This window comes from Geotrypetes seraphini, chromosome 9 (genome assembly GCF_902459505.1).
Source record: "Geotrypetes seraphini chromosome 9, aGeoSer1.1, whole genome shotgun sequence".
NCBI lineage: Eukaryota > Metazoa > Chordata > Amphibia > Gymnophiona > Dermophiidae > Geotrypetes > Geotrypetes seraphini.
Genome location: NC_047092.1, coordinates 65,502,443 through 65,517,891, shown reverse-complemented (window position 1 = coordinate 65,517,891; position 15,449 = coordinate 65,502,443). Strand labels below are relative to the sequence as shown.

At 42.0% G+C, this 15,449-nt stretch overlaps 1 protein-coding gene across 2 annotated transcripts in view; it reads left to right on the top strand.

Moving 5' to 3' along the window:
* NELL2 (neural EGFL like 2) overlaps positions 1-15,449 on the top strand; it is a 648,388-nt gene that overhangs the window by 40,485 nt on the left and 592,454 nt on the right. Inside the window, exons 1-2 of one of the 2 annotated variants that reach the window (XM_033959422.1) lie at positions 12,178-12,264; positions 12,649-12,777. In XM_033959422.1, coding sequence (XP_033815313.1) covers positions 12,213-12,264; positions 12,649-12,777 — 181 coding nt within the window. In that variant the 5' untranslated portion in view covers positions 12,178-12,212. Of the gene's footprint in view, positions 1-12,177; positions 12,265-12,648; positions 12,778-15,449 lie in introns of those variants that run through there. The other variant, XM_033959423.1, reaches the window with a different exon arrangement.

Here is a 15,449-nt window from a genome sequence, read left to right as displayed (position 1 = left end):
CAATATGTAACAATAAATTTACCCTCCCCTCCCCCCTCACAATCAAACTTGTAAATTTAAGGGAAAAAAAAAAAAAAAAAAATGTCATCTAATCGGTACAATACTTTGTAAATGGCTCCCACACATCCTGAAATTTCCTAAAAAAACCGCACTGTATTACAATAAATCTTTCCATTTTATAAACATGACATAAGGAACTCCACCAGAAATTATAATTTAATCTACTCCAATTTTTCAAATTATACGTAATTTGTTGAATGGCAACCCCAGTCATTATAAGTAATAATTTGTTATTATTTGTAGAAATCTGACTTTTTGCTCTCATTGCCATACCAAATAGCACAGTATCATATGATAATGCCACTGGGTTATCTAATAAACAATTAATTTGGTCCCAAATTGATTTCCAGAAATTCATAATAAATGGATAATAGAATAATAAATGATCTAAAGTCCCTGCTTCAAGATGACAGTGCCAACATTTATTAGACTTAGAGCTATCCAATTTTTGTAATCGAACAGGGGTCCATAATGCTCTATGTAATAGAAAAACCAAGTTTGTCTCATAGATGCCGAGACTGTACATCTCATCCTCCAAGTCCAAATTTGTGGCCATTGAGATGCAGTAATTTGGTGCTTAATCTCAATACTCCAAATGTCTCTCAAACCAGTGTTTAGTTTCTTTTTAATAAATCCAGTCAGCAATTTATACCACTGGGCAGCCTGGTGACCCAAGAAATCCGCCTGAAAGCATAAGCTTTGTGTCATTTTATGGATGTTTTCTGTTTCAAAAATGAGTCACATAGTATTGTAGTTACCATTTTTTTGTTTACCTGGAAAGACAGAAATAAAAGCTGTAACTCATACCTTTCTATTAAATTATTATATTTAAGATGATCTTTTGAGAACTATATTCCCATTATCAGATTTTCTTTGACCTGATGAAGAATCTGGAGCTCTCAAAGCTACTCACAAATATATTAAGTTAGTCCAATAAAAAGATATCAACTGCAGTTTTGTTGACCTTTTCAAATCTGGAAAGATCAACTTCATCTCCCTGTACACCTTTTTTTTATTAATATAAACGGAGAAAATACTAGCTTATAGCATAGTTGACACTTGTTTAATAAAATAGTTCAACAGTGGATACCAAATCAATCAAACCTTGTACATGTAGCTATACACATTTATGCTCAGGTCAATATTCAGAAAAACATCTAAGAAATAATGGGAACTGTCTAATTTAGATGCTTCAAAATATTCCTGTATTCATGGGTGCTATACATATAGCCAGCATTACTGAATGTGCTGATATAAATTATACATAGAAGTGCTGACTATTGGAGGTTGTCTAAACCAGTGTTTCTCAACCTTTTCAAGCCAAGTACCCCCTAAGCCTAACAAATACCAACCTAGTACCCCTGCCCAAACTCCGCCCCTGCCTCTACCCCATAATAATAATATTAATTGTAATACAATTTCTTCCATCCATTTTTCATATACACACAATATAATCTTATTAATACATAGTGGTAACCACAAATGTTTTTTAAAAATACAAAACACACTGTATGCAGAGAAAATGCGACTCCTCCCCTCCCTCCCTTCCTCACTGCCAGACAAACCGCTGCTGCCGCTGATTCCTTAAGCGTCAGAACGAGGGGGGGGGGCGCCACAGGGACCATGGCCTCCCCAAAAATTGCCCCTCCTGTAAGTGATCCAGTGGGGAGGGGAACCCCCACTTCTTCCAAAGCTGGGAGCTTGCTGCCCCTGCCAGCATCTACTTCTCCCCCTCCTGTCTCTCGCCTGCTCACCCGCCTGCCATGTTTAACTTCTTAGAAAAACTCTGTGCCGTGCTGCTGCTGGCCTCGATGTCTTCTGTCCACTGTGACCCACCCTCTCTGACAACTTCCTGTTTCCACTAGGGTTGGCCGCAGTGGACAGATGATGCCGAGGCCAGCAACAGCGTGGCGCAGTGCTTTTCTATGAAGTTAAACACAGCGGGCAGATGAGCAGGTGGGAGGGAGGAGGGAGGGGAAGAGTAGATGCCGGCAGGGGTGCGTTACAGAGTGTCGACCAGCAAGCACGCTGTTAGATAGCTAGGTGTAGAAGGGAGGAGCATATGGGACTGGGAGAAGGGAGAGATATGAACAGAGGAAGTAAGAGAGAGAGAGAGATGGACATGAGGGAAGTGGGGGAAGGGAGAAATGGATGTGGAGAAGGCAAGATGGGGAGAGGGAGAGAAATTAAGGGAGGGGACAAAGGGGGAGGGAGAGATATGGACAGAGGAAGTAAGGGAGGGAGAGATGGACATGAGGTTCGTGCCGGTGGGCCAGAAGGGTTGCTGCTGGACAGGGGGAGCAGGGAAGAGGTGCTGCTAGACATGGGGGAGGTAAAAGGAAGAGAGGTGGCCTACTGCTGGAAAGGGGGAGAAGGGAAGAGGTGCTGCTGGACAGGGGGAGGTAAAACAAAGGAAGAAGGGCTGCTGCTTGGCAGGGGGAGTAGTGAAGGGGTGCTGCTGAACAGGGGAGATGTAAAATGAAGGGAGAAGGGCTGCTGCTGGACAGGGGAAGCAGGGAAGGGGTGCTGCTGGACACGGGGAAGGTAAAAGAAAGGAAGAAGGGCTGCTGTTTGGCAGGGGGAGCAGTGAAGGGGTGCTGCTGAACAGGGGAGATGTAAAATGAAGGGAGAAGGGCTGCTGCTGGACAGGGGGAGCAGGGAAGGGGTGTTGCTGGACACGGGGAAGGTAAAAGAAAGTGAGAAGGGCTACTGCTGGACAGGGGGAGCAGGCAAGGGGTGGTGGTGGACAGCCGAAGAAAGAGAGAGACAGAAAGAAAGAAAGACAAACAGACAGAAAGCGGCCAAGGAGAGAGAGAGAGAAAGAAAGACAGACACACACATCTATTCTAGAACCTGTTAATGTTACGGGCTTAAAGACTAGTGATTGATAAAGCAAGAGTAATGCTATGACTGGACAATAAGCTCCTACAAAGGGGACAAATCTCCCAAACGAGCCTCATACAGAAGCATTGTCAATTTTTGACTGTTTTCTACACTACATCTTGAGTAGGACATATGTTATATAATTAGATGCATCCATCTTTGGCATTAACTTAACATTCAATATTTCCATTTTTCTGCTTTCTTCTCAAAATCTACTTTTTCATATCTTTCCTTCCCTTCCTATCTCTCTCTCCTTCCCTCCCCATTTCCATGGCTTGACATCTCTTTCCTTCCTCTCCAATTAATAAAGGGGGCAGGATCTGGAGCAGAGCTTGGGTGGGTCTAGGGTGGAGCTTGGGAGGTCTGTGGTTTGGGGTACTTAGCTTGAAGTAGTTGAGAAACACTGCTGTAGGCAATCAGCTGGCGCCAGCGCCTCTCCTCTCCCGCCTTCTTCCTTGCTGGCACCCCCTACTGGCGTCTCAGGGCCCATCTGGAAGGCCTCTGCGCATGCGCATGCATGTGATGTCATCACAGCAACGTCCGCGCACTTCCGGGTGCCTTGAGTCGTGGCCACTACCTTTAGTGTGCCCCGGCTCAAGAAAATTTGAGAGACACTGCTTTATAGAATAGAAACATAGAACATAGCAAAATGAAGGTAGATAAAGATCATATGGCCTATCTTGTCTACCAAACCATGCCATCTACTATCCCCTCCTCTCCCTCAGAGATCCAACGTACTTTTCTCAAGCCTCCTTGAAGTCCGATATACTTTTTGTCTCCACTACCGGGAGGCCATTCCAAGCATTCACCACCCTTTCCATAAAAAAGCATTTTTTTGAGGTTACTTCTGAATCTATCCTCTGGGATGTATACCATCCAGTCCAGGTGATCAACTGCCCCATTATATCTTCCAGTGTTACAGAGATTTGTTTCAGTTTCTCTGACTCATCAGCATTGAATACCATTTCTGGTACTGGTATTTCTCCCCAAATATCCAAAAGGTGAATTTTTTGTCACCAAAAAGATGTGCTGTATAGTATTATCTCACATATGACAAAATTTTAGAAACACTGTGTTGTCATGTGCTATTGGCCAATCCAAATATTTATCAAAACGAGCCTCAGAACAACAGGCAGGATAACTTAATCCATGCCAGACAACCAAGCCAGCCGGCTAGAGTCCAATACTCACAGGCTCCTCTTGTGTCCGGGTGCAATTTCAGCAAAAAAACTCAGAAATATTAAGCACTGTTTTGTTCTGTAGCATGGTGCTATAGATTGTATATCTCTATGCCTGGGTGAATTGCAGTTTTTTTCTCAGATTTCTGAGTTTTTTTTCTGCAATTGCACCCGAACACAAGAGGGGCCTGTGATTATTGGACTCTTGCTGGCTGGCTTGATTGTCTGGCATGGATTAAGTTATCCTGCCTGTTGTTCCGAGACTCATTTTGATAAATATTTGGATTGGCCAGTAGCACATGACAACACAGTGTTTCTAAAATTTTGTCATATGTGAGATAATACTTTACTGGTATTTCTCCCATATCTTCCTTGGTGAAGACAAAAATAAAGTATTAATTTAATCTCTCTGCTAAAGCCTTGCCTTCCCTGAGCGCCCTTTTTATTCCTTGGTCATCTAGTGGTCCATCTGATTATTTACCAGCTACTTGTTTCAAATATTCCTAAAAAAAAGTTTTTACTATGTGTTTTTGTCTCCAACACAATCTTCTTTTCAATGTCTCTCTTTGCTTTCCTTATCAGTGTTTGCATTTGACTTGCCATTCCTTATGCTTTTTCCTATTATTTTCAGTCAGATCTATCTTCATTTTTCTGAAGGATTTTCTTTGAGCCCTAATGGCATCCTTCACTCCACTTGTTAACCATGCTGGCTGTCATCGATCTTCCTTCCACCTTTTTAAATACATGGAATATACTTGGGTTAGGCTTCCAGGACAGTATTTTTGAATACCATCTATGTCAGATGTAAATTTTTGACCTTTGCAGCTGCTCCTTTATGCTTCTTTTTACCATTTTCCTCATAGTATCATAGAGGCTCATTTTCAAAGCACTTAGATATACATAGAAACCTATGGTACTATGTGTGTCTAACTGCTTTGAAAGTGAGCCCCATAGACTCCTATTGTATTTGATTTCCTATATGTACTTTCTCCAGATATTATATCAAATCTGACCATGTTATGACCACTGTAATTAAGTGGCCCCAGCACCATTACCTTCTGCACCAAATCATGTGCTCCACTAAGGACTAAGTCTAGAGTTGCCTCACCTCTTGGCTCTTGAAGCAGTTGCTCAAAAAAGCAGTCCTTGATTTCTTCATGGAATTTTATCTCCCTAGCATGCCCTGATGTTACATTTACTCAGTCAATATCAGAGTAATTGAAATCACCTTATTATTGTATTTCCAAGTTTGTTAGCCTCCCCAATTTCTGATAACATTTCAGAAACTGTTTATTCATCCTGGCCAGGTGGACTCTAATACACTCATATCACTATCTTTTTCCTCTTTACACATGGCAAGTTAGATGCAAAGCATTGATAAAGAAAGCTAAGAAAGAATATGAAGAGAAACTTGCAAAAGAGACAAAAACTCGTAACAATTTTTTTTAGGTATATCAGAAGCAGAAATCCTGTGAGGGAATCCGTGGGAACGTTGGATGATTAAGGAGCAAAAGGGGTAATGTACATCCATGTTGTTAGTTTTCTTATGTTTAGGTATGTTTAGTCTTAGTGTATACATTATTTGTATACTGATTATTGTAATTAATTTGTTTTGCCAATCATTTCTGTGAACTGAGTCATGACTTGTTTATATTTGAGCATAGTAACATAGTAGATGACACAGATAAAGACCCAAATGGTCAATCTAGTCTGCCCAACCTGATACAATTTACAATTTTTTTAAATTTTTTCTTCTTAGCTATTTCTGGGCAAGAATCCAAAGCTCTACCCGGTACTGTGCTTGGGTTCCCACTGCCAAAATCTCCGTCAAAACCTACTCCAGCCCATCTACACCCTCTCAGCCATTGTAGGGAACACTTGATGAAGTTACAGGGAAATACTTTTAAAACCAATAGGAGGAAATATTTTTTCACTTAGAGAATAGTTAAGCTCTGGAACACATTGCCAAAAGTTGTGGAAAGAGCAAATAGAGTAGCTGGTTTTAAGAAATGTTTGAACAATTTCTTGGAAGAAAATTCATAGTAACATAGTAACATAGTAACATAGTAGATGACGGCAGATAAAGACCCGAATGGTCCATCCAGTCTGCCCAATCTGATTCAATTTAAATTATTATTATTATTTTTTTTCTTCTTAGCTATTTCTGGGTGAGAATCCAAAGCTTTACCCGGTACTGTGCTTGGGTTCCAACTGCCGAAATCTCTGTTAAGACTTACTCCAGCCCATCTACACCCTCCCAGCCATTGAAGCCCTCCCCTGCCCATCCTCCTCCAAACGGCCATGCACAGACACAGACCGTACAAGTCTGCCCAGTAACTGGCCTAGTTCAATCTTTAATATTATTTTCTGATTCTAAATCTTCTGTGTTCATCCTACGCTTCTTTGAACTCAGTCACAGTTTTACTCTCCACCACCTCTCTCGGGAGCGCATTCCAGGCATCCACCACCCTCTCCGTAAAGTAGAATTTCCTAACATTGCCCCTGAATCTACCACCCCTCAACCTCAAATTATGTCCTCTGGTTTTACCATTTTCCTTTCTCTGGAAAAGATTTTGTTCCACGTTAATACCCTTTAAGTATTTGAACGTCTGAATCATATCTCCCCTGTCTCTCCTTTCTTCTAGGGTATACATATTCAGGGCTTCCAGTCTCTCCTCATACGTCTTCTGGCGCAAGCCTCCTATCATTTTCGTCGCCCTCCTCTGGACCGCCTCAAGTCTTCTTACGTCTTTCGCCAGATACGGTCTCCAAAACTGAACACAATACTCCAAGTGGGGCCTCACCAATGACCTGTACAGGGGCATCAACACCTTCTTCCTTCTACTGACTACGCCTCTCTTTATACAGCCCAGAATCCTTCTGGCAGCAGCCACTGCCTTGTCACACTGTTTTTTCGCCTTTAGATCTTCGGACACTATCACCCCAAGGTCCCTCTCCCCGTCCGTGCATATCAGCTTCTCTCCTCCCAGCATATACGGTTCCTTCCTATTATTAATCCCCAAATGCATTACTCTGCATTTCTTTGCATTGAATTTTAGTTGCCAGGCATTAGACCATTCCTCTAACTTTTGCAGATCCTTTTTCATATTTTCCACTCCCTCTTCGGTGTCTACTCTGTTACAAATCTTGGTATCATCTGCAAAAAGGCACACTTTTCCTTCTAACCCTTCAGCAATGTCACTTACATACATATTGAACAGGATTGGCCCCAGCACCGAACCCTGAGGGACTCCACTAGTCACCTTTCCTTCCTTTGAGTGACTTCCATTAACCACCACCCTCTGGCGTCTGTCCGACAGCCAGTTTCTGACCCAGTTCACCACTTTGGGTCCTAACTTCAGCCCTTCAAGTTTGTTCAACAGCCTCCTATGAGGAACTGTATCAAAGGCTTTGCTGAAATCCAAGTAAATTACATCTAGCATATGTCCTCGATCCAGCTCTCTGGTCACCCAATCAAAAAATTCAATCAGGTTCGTTTGGCACGATTTACCTTTTGTAAAGCCATGTTGCCTCGGATCCTGTAACCCATTAGATTCAAGGAAATACACTATCCTTTCTTTCAGCAACACTTCCATTATTTTTCCAACAACTGAAGTGAGGCTCACCGGCCTGTAGTTTCCTGCTTCATCCCTGTGACCACTTTTATGAATAGGGACCACATCCGCTCTCCTCCAATCCCCAGGAATCACTCCCATCTCCAGAGATTTGTTGAACAAGTCTTTAATAGGACTCGCCAGAACCTCTCTGAGCTCCCTTAGTATCCTGGGATGGATCCCGTCTGGTCCCATCGCTTTGTCCACCTTCAGTTTTTCAAGTTGCTCATAAACACCCTCCTCCGTGAACGGCGCAGAATCTACTCCATTTTCTCGTGTAACTTTGCCAGACAATCTCGGTCCTTCTCCAGGATTTTCTTCTGTGAACACAGAACAGAAGTATTTGTTTAGCACATTTGCTTTCTCCTCATCACTCTCCACATATTTGTTCCCAGCATCTTTCAGCCTAGCAATTCCATTTTTTATCTTCCTCCTTTCACTAATATATCTGAAAAAATTTTTATCTCCCTTTTTTACATTTTTAGCCATTTGTTCTTCCGCCTGTGCATTCGCCAAACGTATCTCTCTCTTGGCTTCTTTCAGTTTCACCCTGTAGTCCTTTCTGCTCTCCTCTTCTTGGGTTTTTTTATATTTCATGAACGCCAACTCTTTCGCCTTTATTTTCTCAGCCACTAGGTTGGAGAACCATATCGGCTTCCTTTTTCTCTTGTTTTTATTGATTTTCTTCACATAAAGGTCCGTAGCCATTTTTATCGCTCCTTTCAGCTTAGACCACTGTCTTTCCACTTCTCTTATGTCCTCCCATCCTAACAGCTCTTTCTTCAGGTACTTTCCCATTGCATTAAAGTCCGTACGTTTGAAATCTAGGACTTTAAGTATCGTGCGGCCGCTCTCCACTTTAGCCGTTATATCAAACCAAACCGTTTGATGATCGCTACTACCCAGGTGAGCACCCACTCGAACATTAGAGATACTCTCTCCATTTGTGAGGACCAGATCCAATATCGCTTTTTCCCTTGTGGGTTCCGTCACCATTTGTCTGAGCAGAGCCTCTTGAAAGGCATCCACAATCTCCCTACTTCTTTCCGATTCCGCAGACGGAACATTCCAGTCCGCATCCGGCAGGTTGAAATCTCCCAACAGCAGAACCTCCTCTTTCCTTCCAAACTTTTGGATATCCACAATCAGATCCTTATCAATTTGCTGTGATTGAGTCGGAGGTCTGTAGACTACACCCACGTAGATAGAAGTTCCATAGTCTGTTATTGAGAAAGACATGGGGCAAGCCACTGCTTGCCCTGGATCAGGGCACGGAATCGCTAAGCACGGAATGGATCGCTAAGCACGGAATGCTCCTACTCTTTGGGTTTTGGCCAGGTACTAATGACCTGGATTGGCCACCGTGAAAATGGGCTACTGGGCTTGATGGACCTCTGGTCTAATCCAGTAAGGCTATTCTTATGTTTTTATCCAGAGGTATTCCAAGGTGTGTTTTGGGCCATGTAGAATTTTTGGTATATTTGATTCAAGGTCCTCCTTAATATAATGTTATGCCTCCACCAATTCGATCCACCCTAAAGTCTAAACTGAGGTTCCAGCAGATGTACAGATTCCAAAATTTGCTACGTGTGCATGTATGACACGTAACATGTAAGTGACAAAACTGTCATTCAAGTGCATGTGCAATCCCTATGCTGAGAATTTATCAGAGAAGTAGCACCTAATGTTCAGTGCCATATATAGAATTTTTCCCCATGCCACTTATGTGTGCCCTTACACCATTGATCTCAGTTGAGATGCTTCTACTGGCACACTTAAGTATACATTTATGCAAGTATATGGCATGTAACTGTGAGGATCCTGGTATAGAATTGCCCTTATAATTTATGAGTAGATTGGTGGCCATGCTCCAGAACACTTTGGCTCTGTCCTCCCTTATCTACATAAAGCATTATACATATATCTGAAAATACTATGAGCCTAGCTATCAATGTGGGCTATGGCTATGAGAACTTGTGCTATTTTAGCCCAGATCTGATAGTAAGCAATGAGATTTACCCTCCTTTTACTAAGCCGCGGTAGAGGTTTCTACCATGGCACAGAGCGCTGAATGCTCTGACGCTCATAGGAATTCTATAAGCATCGGCGCATTTAGCGCTCCAGGCTATAGTAGAACCTGCTACCATGGCTTAATACAAGAAGGCCTTACTTATTAATAACTAGGGTTAATGGTGTGGTACAACGGTTAAAGCTACAGCCTCAGCACCCTGAGGTTGTGGGTTCAAACCCATGCTGCTCCTTGTGACCCTGGGCAAGTCACTTAATCCCCCCATTGCCCCAGGTACATTAGATAGATTGTGAGCCTACCAGGACAGACAGGGAAAAATGCTTGAGTACCTGAATAAATTCATGTAAACCATTCTGAGCTTTCCTGGGAGGACACTATAGAAAACCGAATGAATAGTAAAATAATTCATCTTAATGGTAATCCATGTTGATAACTTTCCTCTAATAATGCTATACAGTAGTAGAACACCCCCCCCCTGTAATCTTTTTGAATAGCAGTTATACTTTCAGCATGACACTGATCCCTTATGTCTATAAAAAGCGCCAAAAATTGCATGTGCAATTTTGGTCATATGCCCAAATTGTGCATGCAATTTAATTGAATAATAAGCTCATTAGTGCTGATAATTGGCATTTTAACAAGCAATTATCGGTGCTAATTCAATCAAATGCAGGTTATGTGTGTAAATTTAAGTGTGACATCTCCACCCGCATTTTATGAGCAAGTAAAAAAAAAAAAGGCATGTGAAAATGGGCGGGTCATAGGTGGATTGTGTGCATTACTTTAAGTTAAGCTCAGAATTACAGAATAAAGGCATCTGCGCCATAAATTTAGGTGCAGGCATTTGCACCACATTTTCATTGGTGCATTTGCCCTGCCTAAATTTTGTCACTGTTCCCATGCTATTCTATAAACCGTGTCTAACTTTAAGTGCAGCTTATAGAATTACATTTTTTGTATGTGCAGATATTTTGGAGGCGCTATATACAGAATTTAGCCCTGAATGTATAACTGCTTCTTTAGTATTAACCAGAAGTATTACTATTTATTTATATAGGTTTAGGTAGATAGATTCCATCAATCAATGGTTCTTAAACCTGTCCTGGGGGACCTCAAGCCAGTTGGGTTTTCAAGATATCCCTAATGAGTATGCATGAGGCAGATTTGCATATAATAGAGGTGCCAGGCATGCAAATCTGCCTCATGCATATTCATTAGGGGCATCTTGAAAACTCGACTGGTTGGGAGTCCCCCAGGACAGGTTTAAGAACCACTGACATAGATAAATAGGTTGGATTGACTCCAAACATCAGAAATAACACCTGTACATTTGTACTAAATATAGAACAATATTTGAATGAGATTCACTATTCAGAAACCAAAAAGGGTTTTGAATGCTGAGAGGAGATGTGAAACATGTGTCCTAAAAAAGACAGTTTGTACCTATATGACTTTAAATAGGTACATTTTCTAAATTTAAATGTTTTAAAATTAATCTTAAATGAAGACAAGGAAGTTTTTTAAAGTAAGGGAACGAACACAAGCATTTTGAAGGAAGTTTCACCGTGTCCAGTTTTCTTTTATCCTCAGTGAAAGCTGTCATCAAGACCATTTCCACCTTCTTTGCCTGTCTCTTTCCAATTGCAAAGTAAGGAATCACACAGCATGGAGCAACATTATATAGTTTACCGTGTTTTCCATGTTGCACCTAAACAAATTTTCTTTTGCTGATATTTTACGTAGGACTCCTCTTGCACCACTGGAACCCTGCTGTTGAAAGGCAGGGTTAACCGTGACACCCCACAAAGCATCATCTGTCATCTGATCAGGCAGGCAAAAAAAAGCCAAGCAAACAATACAGCAGCCTTGTCTTTCATGATGTTAAGGAGGATATTTAGATTAGGCATGAGCCCACACAGGGGGCTGCAGATGCCGCTAATCTAAGTTGTTCTATGCAACAGAAGCAGAGATAAAGCTTAAAGCCTCCCTTAGAAAGGAACGTGGAAACCTTTGCTTTCTCTCTCCTTCTTCCCTTGCTCCCTCCTCCTTCTCCCTGAAGCATCATTTTTACCTCTCTCTTTTTTTAGCCTTAGAGGCAGCTACATTCTAATTTCCTCTCTATTGCCTTGGCTTCCAACAGGTTTGAGCAGGGCTTGCTAGTTCTGATTCAGATGTCGGCTGGGGTCTTTTATTATTATTAATTTTCCTACCCAGGATTAGACTATCTAACCCCCTATACCTGTCTACCGGAGCTCTCAGTGTGATGTTGGCTTTTTTCCTCTCCCGGAGCTGGATCTGAGTACTCGGGAATGATGCGTGCTTTGGGGAATCCAAGTTGCTCACTCGCATTCTGGGATCCAGCTACTTGTTAAGAGACAGACACTCTCACGTTTGACTCAGAGATTTGGAGATTTTAAAGGGAGACTATGGACTGACTGTATTTTCAGCATGGAGTCAACGATCTTGGGCATATTCTGCTTTATTTTCGGTCTCAGATCAGGTGAGTGATCCCCACCCCATTCCCCACCCCTCTCGAAAGGGTTAAGAGATGAGGAGATGAAAAGAAATGAATTAAAAGGAGGTGAACTGGAAAAGATATAGAACTGCACTATGAAATAGAGCAGTGAGGAGGATGCTCAGTTGGCTAGGTTGAAAAATCAAGGTCTGTTGAAATATGGCTTTTGTAGCAGAATGTAACTTGAGGCTGATTTTAAAACAGGACATTTACACTGTAAGACATGTGCATGTCGTGTTTCTCTAGCACAAATCTGCTGAACACCGGTTCTAAAAGGTCATATAGCAGATGTGTAGATTAACGACACTGTGTGTTCTAATAAAACCCACCAAGCTGTGAATTTCTCATACCCCCTTTTTTTCTGGTCAGTTTTAGGGTTCGGTGCAGACCCCTCTCTGCAGATTGACGTTCTTGCGGAGTTACAACTGGGGGATTCTACGGCTGGAGTGCTGCAGGTCCAAGGGCTGCACAACGGGAGCAAAGCGTACCTCTTTCAAGGTATAGCACTCAGTCCTAGCACTATTAGGGAGTTTCGCCACTTTTAGTCTCAGCATAGGGAGGGAAAAAGCATTAGGATCCATCAGAGCTAAAGTGTCATAGAGGTCTGTCAGAGCCATAACCTATACTAAGACTAAAAGTGGCACGGACCTCAGATTTTTAAGGACATGCAGTTAAGATCCATGAGGTCCGCGGGGTACGCGTTTTACCCCTTCCCCAAGAAAAGTGTTCACTGCCCGCACCAGCTCCATTTGGCTCATTTTCTTCGAGCTGATGGCAAATGCTGTTTGACTGAACTTTTTGCCTTAGCTTGATGCATGTGGCATGTATTCCTCAGAAGAGCTTCCCAGATGAATCCTGTACACTGCAAGGGTTTTGGCACCCTGTTCTTAAGTGCTAAAGGCTCTTTTACACTCGCTTGCCTTTTCTGATTGATGGACCCTTAATTAATGTATAGTAGAACCGGGGATGGCAGATGGCTGATTTCTGAGCCCTGGGAAGCAATGAATAATAATAAAGACTGTTGGGATGTGGGTGAAATTAATTTTGTAGGAAGACGGTTGGCTCTAGTTGTAGTACAGATTGCATTTGTGAAGTTCTATCGGGAATGCCTTGCCTCAGGAGCAGAGGGAGTATGAAAAATTGGAAGCTATTTTGCTAATGAGTCAGAAAAATTAGTACCGGGGATTTATACTAGAAAAGCAACATTGTAATAAGAGTCGAAACCCTTTATCACTTTTGTGCGTTTCAAGAATGGGAGCAAAATAGAGGGAGAAAGAATGAAAATAAAAACCAGCTTGCACTAGGGATGTGCACAGTCAAGATAATCATGATTCGTTTTTTGGGGAAAATGTGGCAATTTCTCAGATTTTTGTGAACTTTTTGGTTCACTGCTCATATTTGTGTTAATAAAAATTTCTAACCCACATTAGAACTTTTCAATGCATAGAAATCAATTATATGTACATTAATTTATGGGTCATTGCACATTATATTGATTTTGCTTGCACTTTAATGAACGTAATGCATGCTAAGAAAGGCTCCATAATATGCCCATTACAACAATTGTTTATATTCAGTGAAATTAGCTGTAAATATGTGGAGGTCCCTAGCTTAGGGCTATTTTATAACGACAGCACGTCTATGCGTCTTTGTAAAAGCATATACACTACCTGCAACAATCATGAGTAAATGCACCATATTCATTTACACTGGCTCCAGAATTGGTGTAAATATATGTATACAAACTATCAAACAATTCTATAAGTGGGTGTGTGCAGTTAATGTGCACAAGGCACACCTAAATGCACAGAAAGTGGCATCTACATGCACAAATGTAGTACCCACTATTCTATAAGATAGTGTGTAACTGCAAGGGCATGTACATAAGGTCAGATCATCAGAGGGGTCATGGGTGCAGTGGTGTAGTAAGTAGGGCAGAAGGAGAGGAGCACCTCAGGTACTGTCTTAGTGTGGGCCCCGGCATCTCTCCTCTCCCCCCTGCCAATGGTGGGGTTTCTTAAACGCACTCCCCCCCATGTATCTCTTCAAGGCAGTGAACAAGAACTCCTCCCTGCTGCTCACTTTGGCCACAGCCCTCCCTCTGATGTCACTTCCTGTTCACAGAACCAGGAAATGACATTAGAGAGAAGGTTTAGCTTGCTGGCAAAGACTAGAAGACTTCAGGAATGAGGTGGGGGGCATTTAAAAGACCCCTCTTGCTGGGCAGGGGGGGCCATACAGTGCGGCATGGTGCAACAGTGCCGGGTGCCTCCACCTCAGGTGCAAACTTTCCTCGCTAAGCCATTGCAGCGGTGTGTATTCAACTTAAGTTACATGGCGCACTTTGGTACACCCATTTACACCTATCATTAACCTGACATAAATGGTCACACCTAATATTAGGTATGCCAATAAGGGTTTATGCTAGTATTCCATAATGGATTCTGGGCACTCAGAAGCTATATAGAATAGGCATTCTCTATGTAGCATTGGGGTACCTAAATGGGGATGCCTATTTATAAAATCGCCCACTTTGAGGGGAATTCTATAAATGGCATTCAAAAGTGAGTGCTGGAAAAATTTGATGCTAAACACTAGTCTATACAAGGCACATGCTTTTTATAGACTAACACGTGGTGCTGGTTTCTACCCCAACTCTGGGCCCCAGATTTATGCCTCCTGAACCCTGGTATAAATCCTAGGATCCAGGTTGGGCACAGAGACTCATTATTCTGTAACACTGTGTGCAACATTTTGGAATACCCCTGACCTGCCCATGCTCCTCCCATGTTCCCTTTGGGTTGCACTTTATGGGATTTAGGTGTCCAGCTTTATATAATAGCGTGCAGCCAGATGCATGTGCAAATCTAAATTGGTGTCTATTAATGTCAATAATTGGTTGTTAGCATCCAAATTATTGATGGTTAACAACTTGTTAGCTAATTAAGTGCATCTAAATTTGGGTGCCCAAACCTGGACACCATATATAGAATCCAAGGGTATGTGCCCATTTTCCCCAAATTCTTTAAAAAGATGCTAAAAATTGCACATATCCAGTTTGCGTATGCAATTTAATTAAATAACGAGCAAGAAAGCACAGATAATTGGGCTCTAACAAACAATTATCGGTGCTAATTGACATCAATTAAAATTTATTTTACGTGAGCAGA